This window comes from Bos mutus, chromosome 2 (genome assembly GCF_027580195.1).
Source record: "Bos mutus isolate GX-2022 chromosome 2, NWIPB_WYAK_1.1, whole genome shotgun sequence".
In the NCBI taxonomy this organism is placed as follows: Eukaryota; Metazoa; Chordata; class Mammalia; order Artiodactyla; family Bovidae; genus Bos; species Bos mutus.
The window spans coordinates 45,930,974-45,946,142 of NC_091618.1; the positions used below are offsets into that span (position 1 = coordinate 45,930,974).

General features: G+C 41.5%; 1 protein-coding gene across 1 annotated transcript in view; it reads left to right on the top strand.

Moving 5' to 3' along the window:
* The first annotated feature begins 4,651 nt into the window (after positions 1 to 4,651).
* The window catches only part of FLACC1 (flagellum associated containing coiled-coil domains 1), a 38,525-nt gene continuing 28,007 nt past the window's right edge, over positions 4,652 to 15,169 (top strand). Inside the window, exons 1-4 of the mRNA XM_005904241.3 lie at positions 4,652 to 4,996; positions 11,694 to 11,880; positions 12,380 to 12,454; positions 15,055 to 15,103. Of these exons, the coding sequence (XP_005904303.1) occupies positions 11,768 to 11,880; positions 12,380 to 12,454; positions 15,055 to 15,103 (237 nt within the window). The 5' untranslated portion in view covers positions 4,652 to 4,996; positions 11,694 to 11,767. The remainder of the gene's footprint in view (positions 4,997 to 11,693; positions 11,881 to 12,379; positions 12,455 to 15,054; positions 15,104 to 15,169) is intronic.

Here is a 15,169-nt window from a genome sequence, read left to right on the forward strand (position 1 = left end):
ACCATCATCTTTTACAATTTGAAATAGCTCACCTGAAATTCCATCACCTCTCTAACTTTTGTTCTGCCCATCAGAACAAGACCCAGTTTCCCCCTCAGTCAGTTTCTCCCATCAGGAAGCTTCCATAAGCCTCTTATCCTTATCCATCAGAGGGCAGACAGAATAAAAACCACAATCAAAGAAAACTAATCAAACTGCTCACATGGACCACAGCCTTGTCTAACCCACTGAAACTATGATCCATGTCATGTAGGGTCACCCAAGACAGACAGGTCACGATGGAGAGTTGTGACAAGACATGGTCCACTGGAGAAGGAAACGGCAAGTATTCTTGCCTTCAGAACCCCATGAATAGTACAAAAGGCAAAAGATAGTACACTGAAAGATGAACTCCCCAGGTGGGTAGGTCCCCAATATGCTATTGGAGAAGAGTGGAGAAATAACTCAAGAAAGAATGAAGAGATGGAGTCAAAGCTAAAACAACACCCAGTTGTGGATCTGACTGGTGATGGAAATAAAGTGTGATGCTGTAAAGAAAAATATTGCATTGGAACCTGGGTGTTAGGTCCATGAATCAAGGTAAATTGGAAGCGGTTAACAGGAGAGGGCAAGAGTGAACATCAACATTTTAGGAATCAGTGAACTAAAATGGACTGGAATGGGTGAATTTAACTCAGATGACCATTATATCTACTACTGTGGGCAAGAATCCCTTAGAAGAAATGGAGTAACCCTCATAGTCCACAAAAGAGTCTGAAATGCAGTACTTGAATGCAATCTCAAAAATGACAGAATGATCTCTGTTCATTTTCAACACAAACCTTTCAGTATCACAGTAATCCAAGTCTATGCTCCAACCAGTAATGCTGAAGAAGCTGAAGTTGAACAGTTCTATGAAGACCTTCTAGAACTAACACCCAAAAGAGATGTCCTTTTCATGATAGGGGGCTGGAATGCAAAAGTAGGAAGTCAAGAGATACCAGGGAGTAACAGGAGTAAGGAGTAAGAGTCAAGGAGTAACAGGCAAATTGATCTTGGAGTACTAAACGAAGCAGGGCAAAAGCTAACAGAGTTTTGCCAAAATAACACACTGGTCAGAGCAAACACCCTCTTCTAACAATACAAGAGAAGACTACACATGCACATCACCAGATGATCAATACCGAAATCAGATTGATTATATTCTTTGTAGCCAAAGATGGAGAAGTTCTATAAAGTCAGCAAAAACAAGACCCGGAGCTGACTGTAGCTGAGATCATGCACTCCTTATGGCCAAATTCAGACTTAAATTGAAGAAAGTAGGGAAAACCACTAGACCGTGCATGTATGACCTAAATCAAATCCCTTATGATTATACAGTAGAAGTGAGAAATAGATTCAAGGGATTAGATCTGATAGACAGAATGCCTGAATAACTATGGACAGAGGTTCATGATATTGTACAGGAAGCAGTAATCAAGACCATCCCTAAGAAAAAGAAATGCAAAAAAGCATAATAGCTGTCTGAGGAGGCCTTACAAATAGCTGAGAAAAGCTGCTGCTGCTGCTAAGTCACTTCAGTTATGTCTGACTCTGTGCGACCCCATAGACGGCAGCCCACCAGGCTCCCCTGTCCCTGGGATTCTCCAGGCAAGAACACTGGAGTGGGTTGCCATTTCCTTCTTCAATGCATGAAAGTGAAAAGTGACAGTGAAGTCGCTCAGTCCTGTCCGACTCTTAGCAACCCCATGGACTGCAGGCTACCAGGCTCCTCCACCCTGTGATTCTCCAGGCAAGAGTACTAGAGTAGGGTGCCATTGCCTAGCTGAGAAAAGAAGAGAAGTTAAATGCAAAGGAGAAAAGGAAAGATATACCCATTTGAATGCAAAGTTCCAAAGAATAGCAAGGAGAGATAAGCAATCCTTCCTCAGCGATCAATGCAAAGAAATAGAGGAAAACAATAGAATGGGGAAAACTAGAGATCTCTTCAAGAAAATGAGAGATACCAAGGAAACATTTCATACAAAGATGAGCACAATAAAGGACAGAATGATATTGGCCTAACAGAAGCAGAAGATATTAAAAATAGGTGACAAGAATACACAGAAGAACTATACAAAAAAGATCTTCATGACCCGGATAACCACGATAGTGTGATCACTTATCTACAGCCAGACATCCTGGAATGCAAAGTCAAGTGAGCCTTAGGAAGCATCACTACAAACAAAGCTAGTGGAGGTGATGGAATTCCAGTTGAGCTATTTCAAATACGAAAAGATGATGCTGTGAAAGTGCTGCACTCAATATGCTAGCAAATTTGAAAAATTCATCTGTGGCCACAGGACTGGAAAAGGTCAGTTTTCATTCCAATCCCAAAGAAAAGGCAATGCCAAGGTATGTTTAAACTACTGCATAATTGCACTCATCTCACAGGCTAGCAAAGTAATGCTCAAAATTCTCCAAGCCAGGCTTCAACAATATGTGAACCATGAACTTCCAGATGTTCAAGCTGGTTTTTAGAAAAAGCAGAGGAACCAAAGATCAAATTGCCAACATCCGCTGGATCATCACATAAGCAAGAGAGTTCCAGTAAAGTATCTACTTCTGCTTTATTGACTACACCAAAGCTTTTGACTATGTGGATCACAACAAACTGAAAATTCTTCAAGAGATGGGAATACCAGATCACCTGACCTGCCTCTTGAGAAATCTGTATGCAGGTCAAGAAGCAACAGTTAGAACTGGACGTGGAACAACAGACTGGTTCCAAATGTGGAAAGCAGTACGTCAAGGCTGTATGTTGTCACCCTGCTTATTTAACTTCTATGCAGAGTACATCATGAGAAACGCTAGGCTGGATGAAGCGCAAGCTGGAATCAAGATTGTTGGGAGAAATATCAATAACCTCAGATATGCAGATGACACCACCCTTATGGCAGAAAGTGAAGAAAAACTAAAGAGCCTCTTGATGAAAGTGAAAGAAGTGAGTGAAAAACCAGGCTTAAAGCTCAACATTCAGAAAACTAAGATCATGGCATCTGGTCCCATCATTGCATGGCAAATAGATGGTGAAACAATGGAAACAGTGAAAGACTTTATTTTCTGGTGCTTCAAAATCTCTGCAGATGGTGACTGCATGTGTGAAATTAAAAGACGCTTGCTCCTTGAAAGAAAAGCTATGACCAACCTAGACAGTATATTATAGGGCAGAGAGATTACTTTGCTGACAAAGTTCCTTCTAGTCAAAGCTATAGTTTTTCCAGTAGTCATGTATGGATGTGAGTTTGGACTATAAAGAAAGCTGAGTGCCGAAGAATTGATGCTTTTGAACTGTGGTGTTGGAGAAGACTCTTGAGAGTCCCTTGGACAGCAAGGAGATCCAACCAGTCCATCCTAAAGGTAATCAGTCCTGAATATTCATTGGAAGGACTGATGTTGAAGCTGAAACTTTGGCTACCTGATGCAAAGAACTGACTCATTGGAAAAGGCCCTGATGCTGGGAAAGATTGAAGGCAGGAGAAGAAGGGGACGACAGAGGACGGGATGGTTGGATGGCATCACCGACTCGATAGACATGAATTTAAGCAAGCTCCAGGAGTTGGTGATGGACAGGGAAGCCTGGCATGCTGTAGTCCATGGGGTCGCAAAGAGTCGGACACTACTGAGTGACTGAACTGAACTGAACTGATGGAGTAGAATGAATGGATGAACTTATAGCAATGTTTTAAAAACTTTGGCGTATGACTCATCAGCAAATCATGAAATCAATAAGGTGGATTTATAATCAGCTTTCATTTTAACTAGAAGAATTGTTAAAAATAGTTAAAAGAAGGAATAGATTGGGAGTTTGGTCTTAACATGTACACACTACTGCATTTAAAATAGACAACAAGGACCTACTGTATAACGCAGGGAGCTCTGCTCAATATTCTGTAGTAACATAAATAGGAAAAGAATTTGAAAAAGAATAGACATATGTATATGTATAACTAAATTACTTTGCTCTACACCTGAAACTAACACAACATTCTTAATCAACTCTGCTCCAACATAAAATAAATTTTTAAAATAATTTTTAAACATAAGTAAAAATTTTAAATTATTTTAAAAGAAAGATAAAATAGTATGTAATAAGGGTATTATTTCATGCAATTTTTTAAATAAAATGTGTAAAATACAGTGAGGTGCAGTAGAATAAAAATAAAAGCTACTGGTCTTTGATAAACAAGCTTCTTTTTTTGTGTAATGAGTAAAAGCAGTTTTCTTTCCGGGAAAAAATCTGAGCTTCTTGGTAACTGAAAAGGTCTCCTGCCCCGGAGGACTGGCACTTTAACAGATTTCAAAGCCTGAAATTCAAGGAAGAAAGTGCCTGCTTTAGAGTTTTAGGTTTCTGTGAGCAAATGATAAGAATCTAAAACCCAGCACAGATCCTGCCACAGCCTACTAAGCCTAGGAGTGCTACTTAATTCTGTTTCCTCTGGTAGTATGTCTTAAACATATCTTGTCTCACGTCTTGGAGAATTTTTTAATGGCTGCTTCTCCAGCCTTCTCTCTTAAGAGCTGAGGGCCTGAGCCAATGAGATGCTGCCGTTCTGTTTCCATAGCAATAAAAGAAACAAACCTTCCCCCAACATCTGCTAAGGAAAAATCTCACAACTCTAACTCTCACAAGAGAGTCCCAGTGAAGGGGTGACTCTCTCCTCTAGTTTGACTTACATTCCAACACTAAAAGACTCAAACTGGGTTGTCTTCAGAAGGGAAATTCATGCTCATGCCAGGTCAGCCTTTGTGAAAGATTTTGACTGGATTCCCTGGAAAACTGTGGATTTTCTGCTCTGGCATTTCAATCACTTGGAATGACCACTACAGTCTCGCATCCTGGAACCCTCCAGATTTGACCTAAAATTAATTCTGATTTTGCATTGATGAAAAGAGTTTATCTAACCTTATGGTGACTTTAAGCCTCTTGAATTGAAAAGAAACTACATGGGGAAAACAAATCTTTGGGAAGTCCAAGGTAAGCTCTTTGAAAAGATGTTTCATAAAATTTTTTTTCTTCTGATTGTTAATGCTAACCAGTGACCTTTCTGGAGGCTCAGCTGCTCACTGGTGACTACAGGGTCACCAACTGGCACATTCAGTCCACTAAGTCTTGGGTAAAATCATCAGAAAGAGATATAGGATAGGAAAAGAATGAGGAGCAAGATTCTAAAACACACACACACACACACCCCTATAGTCTTAGAGCCATAAAACGCACATCTAGCCACTGTGTATGCGTTAGATCTATCCATGTTGATATGGAAATATCTATTAGATATCCTGTTGTTTAGTTGCCAAGTCGTGTCCAACTGTTTTGTGACCCCTTGGATTTGTAGCTTGCCAAGCTCGTCTGTCCGTGGGATTTCCCAGGCAAGAATACTAGAGTGGGTTGCCATTTCCTTCTCCAGGGGATCTTCCTAACCCAGGGATCAAACTTGAGTTTCCTGCCTGGCAGACAGATTCTTTACCACTGAGCCACCTGGAAAGTCCAGATATACATACACCAAAAAAGGCAAGGCATGGTGTAGTGTGTAAAGTGTGTTCTTGTTTATGTAAAAACTTTTTAAATATTATAGAATATTTCTGGAAAGATACCCAAAAAGCTGTTAACAGTGATTCCCTCTTGGGGGAATATGAAGGCAGAGGGCTGACATTTAGCTTGTATGCACAGTTATTGAAATATAAAAATACTGCCATACTGGCTGTGCATATACATTGTTCAAGCCCCTCAAATGTCATGCCTGCCTCCTTGGTTACCTCCACAATTCTCCTGGCACCCCCAGACTTCCTCAGGATTCAGTGAGTGGTTACTACCTGGTGTGGGGATGGGAGTGGGGTCCTCTATCACCCTGTTCCACCCCATAACCCTCAACTATTCTGCTTGTTCCATAGCCTTGTCTTACTGGTTGTTAATAATTTGGAGTATCATTCCCATGGGTATTTGGAGGCCTTTACTTTTTAAGAGCAAAAGAATATGCACCAAGTCATTGCTCATCATCGGGAAAAAAGGAAACAAGCAAATGTTTATTAATACAAAACTAGCTAAAAATATAAATGGGTACATTCATAAAAGAGAAATTTACAAAGTCATGATAATATAGAAACAAATTTCAGGCTTTTGTTTGTTTGTTTGTTTTTGGTTCGCTTGGGTCTTTGTTGCTGATGTGGGCTTTCTCGAGCTGCAGTGAGCGGGGGCTGCTCTCTTGCTGTGCAGCGTGGGTCCCAGGGTGTGAGGGCTCAGTAGTTGTGGCACGTGGGCTCAGTTGCCCTGCAGCACATGGAATCTTCCTGGACCAGGGATGAAACCTGTGTCCCCTGCTTTGGCAGGCAGATTCTTAACCATTGGACCACCAAGGAAGTCCTCAGTCTTGTTTAAAAGGTTTGTTTTAAATAATTAAAAGTATAGATTTGCTTTAAATTTGCTCTAAAATAATCTAGTGTTAGAAAAGTGGGTTAACTCAGTTCAGTGCTCTGTGATGACCTGGTGGGGGGGGCTGGGGGAGGGGAGGGAGTCTCAAGAGGGAGGGTGATTCATGTTGTACAGCAGAAACCAGCACAACATTGTAAAGCTGTTATTCTCCAATTTTTAAAAAGGTGAGCTAAGATGGAAGAGACTAGCCATAAATTGCTAGTTATTGTAGCTAGGTGACAATACGTGTGAGCTCACTGTACTCTTTTGTCTACTTCTGTACATTTTAAAAATTTCTCCACAGTAAACTTAAGTTTAAAAATAATTCTATGACTGTATATGTATATAGTTACCGACTATGTGTTTAAAAAGGCATATCTAGGATGTAAGTAGAATTTGCTTTCATTTATGGAAAATTATGCATCTGTTTCTCTAGGCTAGAGAGAATTCTAGAGGGCACTCACCAAAATATTTTCAGTGGTCATCTCTAGATGCTAGTATTTGGGGTTATTTTTACTTAGTTAGGCTTTTCTGTGTTATTTTCTTTACAATGAACATAATTTAATTTAACACATATTTTTTTAAAAAGACTATTCTCCCACAAATTTAGAAATAAAAGCTTCTGTAAACAGAATACCTTTTTCATAATGTTCCTAAACTCAGTTTCCAGTTTTTGAAACCCTAATGTATGCAAGGCAGTGTGCTGAGAACTTTCCTGACATGGTCTCATTTCACGTGTCTGAGAGCCCAGTGAGGAGGCATGAATTTTTTCCCCATTTTGCAGATGAGGAAGCTTTCACTCATACAAGTGAAAGTACATTTATTGGGGTCCCACAGATGATAAGCAGATTTCCTGTGCAAAATCAGACCCAACTGATTCCAAAACCCAAGGGAAATTTTAGTAAAGAATGTTGTGAAGAGGGATATAATGGAATATTACTGAGTCACAAAAAAGAATGAAATCTTGCCATTTGCAATACTATGAATGGACCTAGAGACTGTTACGCCAAGTGAAATAAGTCAGAGAAAGGCAGTATGATTTCCCTTATATGTGGAATCTAAAAAACAAAGCACCCTTTTTCATTTTTGCAAACATTCCAGTATATTCTAGTATATCTTTAGTATAAAATTTCTAATTTTAATATAACATTTTAAAATATTTTAGTTATTTACACTCTCTTAAAACTCAGTTTCCTTTCAACTTTTTAACCAGCCAATCAACTCTGATTTACTCTATTCTGATAACACACCATATTGGCCTTTCCTTTTGAATGTGAGTTATTTTCAACAAAAACCTTAATAATGACTTTTTAAAATTTAAAAAAAAAAAAAGCAAATGAACAAACAAGACAAAACAGAAACAGATTCATAGATACAGAGAACAAAGTGGTTTCCAGAGAGGGGTAAAAACTTGGGCAAAATATGTGAAGAGGATCAAGAGGTACAAATTTCCAGTTATAAAATAACTATCATAGAGATATAATGTATAGCATAGGGAATATTCTCAATAACATTGTAATAACTTTGCATGTGACAAATGGTTACTAGATTTTTATTAGCTTATAATGTATATAAATGTCAAATCACTGTGTTGTATACTGGAAAGTAATATATTGTATCCCTTAGAAGAAATGGAGTAGCCATCACAGTCAACAAAAGAGTCCAAAATGCAGTACTTGGAAGTAACCTCAATAATGACAGAATGATCTCTCTTCATTTCCAAGGCAAACCATTCAGTATCACATTAATCCATGTCTATGCCCCAACCAGTAATGCTGAAGAAGCTGAACAGTTCTATGAAGACCTACAAGAACTTCTAGAACTAACACACACAAAAAAGATGTCCTCATCATTATAAGGGACAGGAATGCAAAAGTAGAAAGTCAAGAAATACTTGGAATAACAGGCAAATTTGGCCTTGGAGTACAGAATGAAGCAGGACAAAGGCTAACAGAGTTTTGCCAAAAGAATGCACTGGTCATAGCAAACACCCTCATCCAACAACACAAGAGAAGACTCTACATATGCACATCACCAGATGGTCAATACCAAAATCAGATTGATTATATTCTTTGCAGCCAAAGATGGAGAAGCTCTATATAGTCAGCAAAAACAAGACCAGGAGCTGACTGTGGCTCAGATAATGAATTCCTTATTGCCAAATTCAGAATTAAATTGAGGAAAGTAGGGGAAAACTACTAGACCATGCAGGTATGACCTAAATCAAATCCCTTACAATTATACAGTGGAACTGAGAAATAGATTCAAGGGATTAGATTTGACAGACAGAGTGCCTGAAGAACTATGGATGGAGGTTCATGATTTTGTACAGGAGGCAGTAATCAAGACCATCCCCAAGAAAAAGAAATGCAAAAAAGCAAAACAGTTGTCTCAGGAGGCCTTACAAATAGCTGAGAAAAGAAGAGAAGCTAAATGCAAAGGAGAAAAGGAAAGATATAAACATCTGAATACAGAGTTCCAAAGAATAGCAAGGAGAGATAAGAAAGCCTTCCTCAGTGATCAATGCAAAGAAATAGAGGAAAACAATAGAATGGGAAAGACTAGAGATCTCTTCAAGAAAATGAGAGATACCAAAGGAACGTTTCATGCAAAGACGGGCACAATAAACACAGAAATGGTATGGACCTAACAGAAGCAAAAGATATTAAGAAGAGGAAGCAAGAATGCACAGAAGGACAATACAAAAAAGATCTTCACGACCCAGATAATCACGATGGGATGATCACTCACCTAGAGCCAGACATCCTGGAATGAGAAGTCAAGTGGGCCTTAGGAAGCATCACTACAAACAAAGCTAGTGGAGGTGATGGAATTCCAGTTGAGCTATTTCAAATCCTAAAAGATGATGCTGTGAAAGTGCCACACTCAATATGCCAGCAAATTTGGAAAACTTGGCAGTGGCCAAAGAACTGGAAAGGGTTAGTTTTCATTCCAATCCCAAAGAAAGGCAATGCCAAAGAATGCTCAAACTACTGCACAATTGCACTCATCTCACACACTACTAAAGTAATGCTCAAAATTCTCCAAAGCCAGGCTTCAACAGTATGTGAACTGTGTACTTCGAGATGTTCAAGCTGGATTTAGAAAAGACAGGAACCAGAGATCAAATTGCCAACATCTGTTGGATCATGGAAAAAGCAAGAGTGTTACAGAAAAACATCTATTTCTGCTTTATTGACTACGCCAAAGCCTTTGACTGTGTGGATATCAGCAAATTGTGGAAAATTCTGAAAGAGATAGGAATGCCAGACCACCTGACCTGGCTCTTGAGAATTCTGTATGTAGGTCAGAAGGCAACAGTTAGAACTGGACATGGAACAACAGACTGGTTCCAAATAGGAAAAGGAGTACGTCAAAGCTGTATATTGTCACCCTGTTTATTTAACTCATATGCAGAGTACATCATGAGTAATGCTGGGCTGGATGAAGCACAAGCTGGAATCAAGATTGCCAGGAGAAATATCAATAACCTCAGATATGCAGATGACACCACCCTTATGGCAGAAATTGAGGAAGAACTAAAGAGCCTCTTGATGAAAGTGAAAGAGAAGAGTGAAAAAGTTGACTTAAAACTCAACATTCAGAAAACAAAGATCATGGCATCTGGTCCCATCACTTCATGGCAAATAGACAGTGGGAACAGTGAGAGACTATTTTTTTGGACTCCAAAATCTCTGCAGATGGTGACTGCAGCCATGAAATTAAAAGACGCTTGCTCCTTGGAAGAAAAGCTATGACCAATCTAGACAGCATGTTAAAAAACAGAGACATATCTTTGCCAACAAAGGTCCATCTAGACAAAGCTATGGTTTTTCTAGTAGTCATATATAGATGTGAGCGTTGGACTATAAAGAAAGCTGAGCGCTAAAGAATCTACGCTTTTGAACTGTGGTGTTGGAGAAGACTTGAACTCACTTGAATTTGGACTTGGACGTGCTGCGGTCCATGGGGTCACAAAGAGTCAGACACGACTGAGCAACTGAGCTGAACTGAACTGAATATATTGTATGTGAAATATACTTTAATAAAAAATAAAAACTAGAAGGAAAAAAACTATGGTTGAGGTGAATCCTTAATCACAGCTACAAAGCCCCTTTGGGCATGTAAGGTAACATATTTACTTAGAACGTGGGGCAGGGGAGGAAGGGGAAGGAGCACTGTTCGACCTATCATGTGCTCCAACAGATGTCGAATACCCATCCGAAACATCAGATAATCTACCAGTTCCAACCCTGCATCTTGGGGGGCTTTCTCCTGGAAACTGGCTTCCGCTGGTTTGTACGTCCTTTGCAGGCTCATAAGCTGTAGTTTCCTACGGTGTACTAAGTGAGGGAGTCACAGTGCCGAGCCCGTATGGACATCATTGTGCAGTATAATCTCCTCTCTCCTTCTCTCTGTTCTCATGGAATTAAATATCTCTTCATCTGTAGTCTCATTTTAGTGGAATTCTGGAAAAGAAAGAAGATAAACAAGTATGATCAAGCCTTCATGTTTATCTGATAGTTTTTCATGCAAACCTTTGTTACAGAGTTTTTTGTTTTTATGAAGCCAAGAAGGAAGAGTTTTGGCTGTGCAATTCAGGCTGGTGACCAGGAAAGAGAACCTGAAAGGTTCCCTTGCACTGTAATTTGAGTAACAGAGCTGCTTTTCTAGGAAGGGCTACGCGTGACCTACCTGTTACAGGCATTTAGTGTGACCTGATGGAAGAGAAAGTGCTCAGGAGTCAGATAGACTTGTGTTTGTTTCCACCTTGCTACCTCCGTTACCTTTCTGAGCCTCACTATCCTCATCTGTAAAGTTGGCATAACAATAACTGATCACTTATTGTGGATCTGGCTCATAGTAAGCACTCAGCAACTCCTTCCCAGGTGGCTCAGTGGTAAAGAACCCGCCTGCCAATGCAGGAGTTGCAGGTTTGATCCTGGGTCAGGAAGATCCCCTGGAGAAGAAAATGACAACCCACTCCAGTATTGTTGTCTGGGAAATCCTGTGGACAGAGGAGCCTGGTAGGCTGCAGTCCATGGGGTTGCAAAGAGTCGGACATGACTGAGCAACTAAACAACAACATCAGACGTTAAACAGCTTTCAAGTCAATCTCCTGGGTGGCCAGAGGTGAGGTGTTGTTCTGTGTTTGAGACCCTGTATCACACTGACAGCTTCCAGAATCTGTCATCTGTGCTTTGGGCTTTCCCTGGGTTCTTCCCAATTCATCTCTAAGCGTTGCTGCTCTGACTCTCAACAGTGTAACTCTGCTGCTGTTTTCCCACTTCAGTGGGGACCTCCTGACCAAGCAGCCAAGACAGCCCCTGACCTGCCATGTACCCCAACCCCCTCGTCTACTGCACCTGCTGGGATCCCTGGAACTTGGGGCCACGAAAGCTAATCAAGACCCCTCAGCCACCAAGCAAGACCTCCTCAGTGAAGCCCAAGTAAGGATTATCCAGGATGGAGTGTGGCCTGAGGGCTTGGGTTCCATGGAGTGGGGCAGCCATCTTTCTCTCACAAGATTTCCAAAACAGTCAGCTTGGCAGCAAAATCCCAAAGCGGCCAGAAAGCCCGGCTTTACTACTCACCTGTTGGCTGCACAGCACTCTGGACAGGGCAACTGGGGTGGAGTGTGGTTTCAATGAGGAATCTGCAGAGTAAGCACAGGAGGGAAAGGGCCATGGCAGGCCCCCCCCGCCACCCCAATACAGGTCAAAGAGCTTCTAGAACTAGAGGACTTCAGCCCAGGAACCCCTGGTCAGTGAACAAGTGCCAGGGTCATCGGCCTGAGGTTCCCCAGACCATCCTGATTATAAAGATTCCCATTGGCAGACCGTGTCTTCCAATTTGGGGTTACTGTGGGGGTCTCCCTTACCTGAGAGTGCCAAAGCAAGTTCCTGAATTTCCAATTTTCTTTCTCATGATTTCCTTTTTCACTGTCAGGCTCTCTCCTCTTCCTCCAGCTGGAAAAAAACAAAATTATGCCCAACTGATAACAAAACCTGTTGTCTCCCCAAAGTAAGTATTTTCACGTCCAAGGGACAAGAACGGTTTGAGGTATGTGAATAAAATAATCCCACTTCTAGGCCTTTACAACGTTTCCTGACTTGAGGTAACTGCTCCCAAGTGTGCAAGAGAAATGCTGGAACACACTGGGATTTCCTCCAAACCTCAGCTCCTACAGGTGGATTCTGTGGCCCTTTGCCCTCACTGCTTTCAAAGTCACTTCCAAGGAATTCTTAGCAGGGTGCCCCAGAGAGCCCCTCCCTGCCCTAAAAGCGTTGAATGCACGTCCTTGACCAAAAGCCTCCCACGGATTTATGGCGTGCACTCATCCTTTTCTTGATTACTTTACTATGTCTAAGGATTTCTGTAGATTGCAGCTCTGTTTTTATTCACCAATTAAAATTTTCATTCACATTTATAAGCTTATCTAGTGTAATTTAGGTTTAGGCCTTTGCATGAAACTTTGTGTTCTATTTACTTATTTATTTGGAAACCATTTACTGAGCACCTACTATTTGCTTGGAGAAGGAAATGGCAACCCACTCCAGTATTCTTGCCTGGAGAATCCCATGGACAGAGGAGCCTGGCAGGCTACAGTCCACAGGGTCGCAAAGAGTCGGACACGACTGAGTGACTTCACTCACTCACTCACTCACTATTTGCTAGACTTTGAGTCAGGTGCAGGGGGACAGCAATGAACACGGCCAAAGTCTCTGCTCTCCTGGACTTGCATTCTAGTGGGGAGGGCTGGGGAGATGACTATGAACATGTAAATCCTTCCAAAGACTGCAATCACTATGTGAAAAAACAGTGCAGGCATAGGGAGGAGGGGATGGTGAGGGTGGGGTTGTAATTTTGCACAGAGAGATCAGGGCAATCCCTGGGTAAGAGGTCAGCAGGAACTGCACTGACCATTGGGATCAAGCACTCCTGGCAAAGGGAACAATGAATATAGAGGCCCTGGGTGGGAATTTGCTTGGCACATCTGATGTTTTCCTGGAAAGCAAAGTGGCCCACATGGGGCTAGTGGAGGAAGGGAGGAGAGAGTGTAGGGAAATGAGCTCAAAGAAGTTGCAGAGATGCTGAATGCAGTCAGTAGAGTAACAATCGCCCCCCTACCTCCCCGAAGAAGTCCATGTCCTAATCCCTGGAAACCATCACTTTGTTCTGTTAATTGCTGAGGGGAAATGAAGGTGGTGGATGGAATTAGGTTGCTCAGCAGCTGATAGATCATGCTGGATTATCCAGGATGTAATGTAAAGGTGGACTTAATATAAAAGGAAAGTTCCTTTCCTGTGAAAGAGGAAGTCAGTGTGTCAGAGAAGGAGACGTAACAACAGAAGCACAGGTTGGAGTGATGACCTTGTTGGCTTTGAAGACAGAGGACGAGGCTACTAGGAGTAGGGGCAGCTTCTAGGATCTGGAAAAGGCAAGGAAATAGATTCTCCCCCAGAGCCTCCAGGAGGAAGACAACCGGACCTCGATTTTAGCCCAGGAAGACCCGTTTCAGACTTTGACTTGAGAACTAAACATAACAAGGTGTTGTTCTAAGCCACTAAATTCATAGTAATTTGTTACAATAACAGTAGGAAACTCACAGGGAAGTGTGCTGGCCACTATAAGGACTTTGATTTTCACTCCAAAAGGGATGGTGTATTCACTGCTGGGGCTACCACAGTGAAAACCACAGACTAAGTGGCTTAAGCAGCGGAAATTTATTGTCCCATAGTTCTGGAAGCTGGAAGTCCAGGATCAAGATGCTGGCAGGGTTGATCTCTGGTGAGGACTCTCTCCCTGGCTTGCAGATGGCTGCCTGCCTGCCGCCCCCTCACCGGGTCTCTCCTTTGTGCGTGCACATCCAGGGTTCTCTCTGTGTGTCCTAATCTTTCTTGCAAGAACACCAGGAAAATGGTATTAGTGCCCACCTTAATGGCCTCATTTTAACTCAGTCACTTCTTTAAAGTTCGTAAATCCAAATACAGTCAAATTCTGGGATGGCAGGTGCTAGGATTTCAATGTGGTGGATTATGGAAGGGACACAATTTAGTGCATAACACATAGGAATCCAGCTGAGGATTCTGAGAAAAGTGACACAATCCAATTTGCCTTGCTTGCCACCATAGCAGAAGTTAGCTACTCTTATTCAGCTCTTCCAACATCCCTGGTAAGCTCCCCTGTAAATACTCTTATGACACTTGAGTACCTGACCCTCTGCTCATGTTTCTGTATCTGGAAAAAAATATTAATTATAATCAGGGTTAACACCAGGTCTCAGAACAGTAACACTTTGCTTACCCGGAATTTATTTAACCCTGGGCACTTTCAGGTTCCCAGAACACCAATTCCCAGTGCAAACAGGAAGAAAGGCAGTTGTGCAGACACAGCAAGGATGTCACTAAAAAGCATGTGCATTGAAGTTTAGGCACCGGCTCATAGGAGAGTGCTTGGATCTTCATATCAAGTTTCTAGGCCCTTGTTTTCGGAATGGTTCTACTATTAGGCTAGTGATGGATTGATTTCCTACTTTTTTTACTACCCATCATTTCATCGCAATCTGTGTACCAACCTTCCTTTTTACCCGACTGCTTTCTGAGCATGCCCTTCTCTTACAGAATGAAAGTCCATTTAGGAAAACAAGAGGAGAGCAATAAATTACCTAATGTGAGTAAAACTGGGAAGAGGGCAGTGGGGCTAACATGACCTGCTATGTGAAGACATAGATCTTTT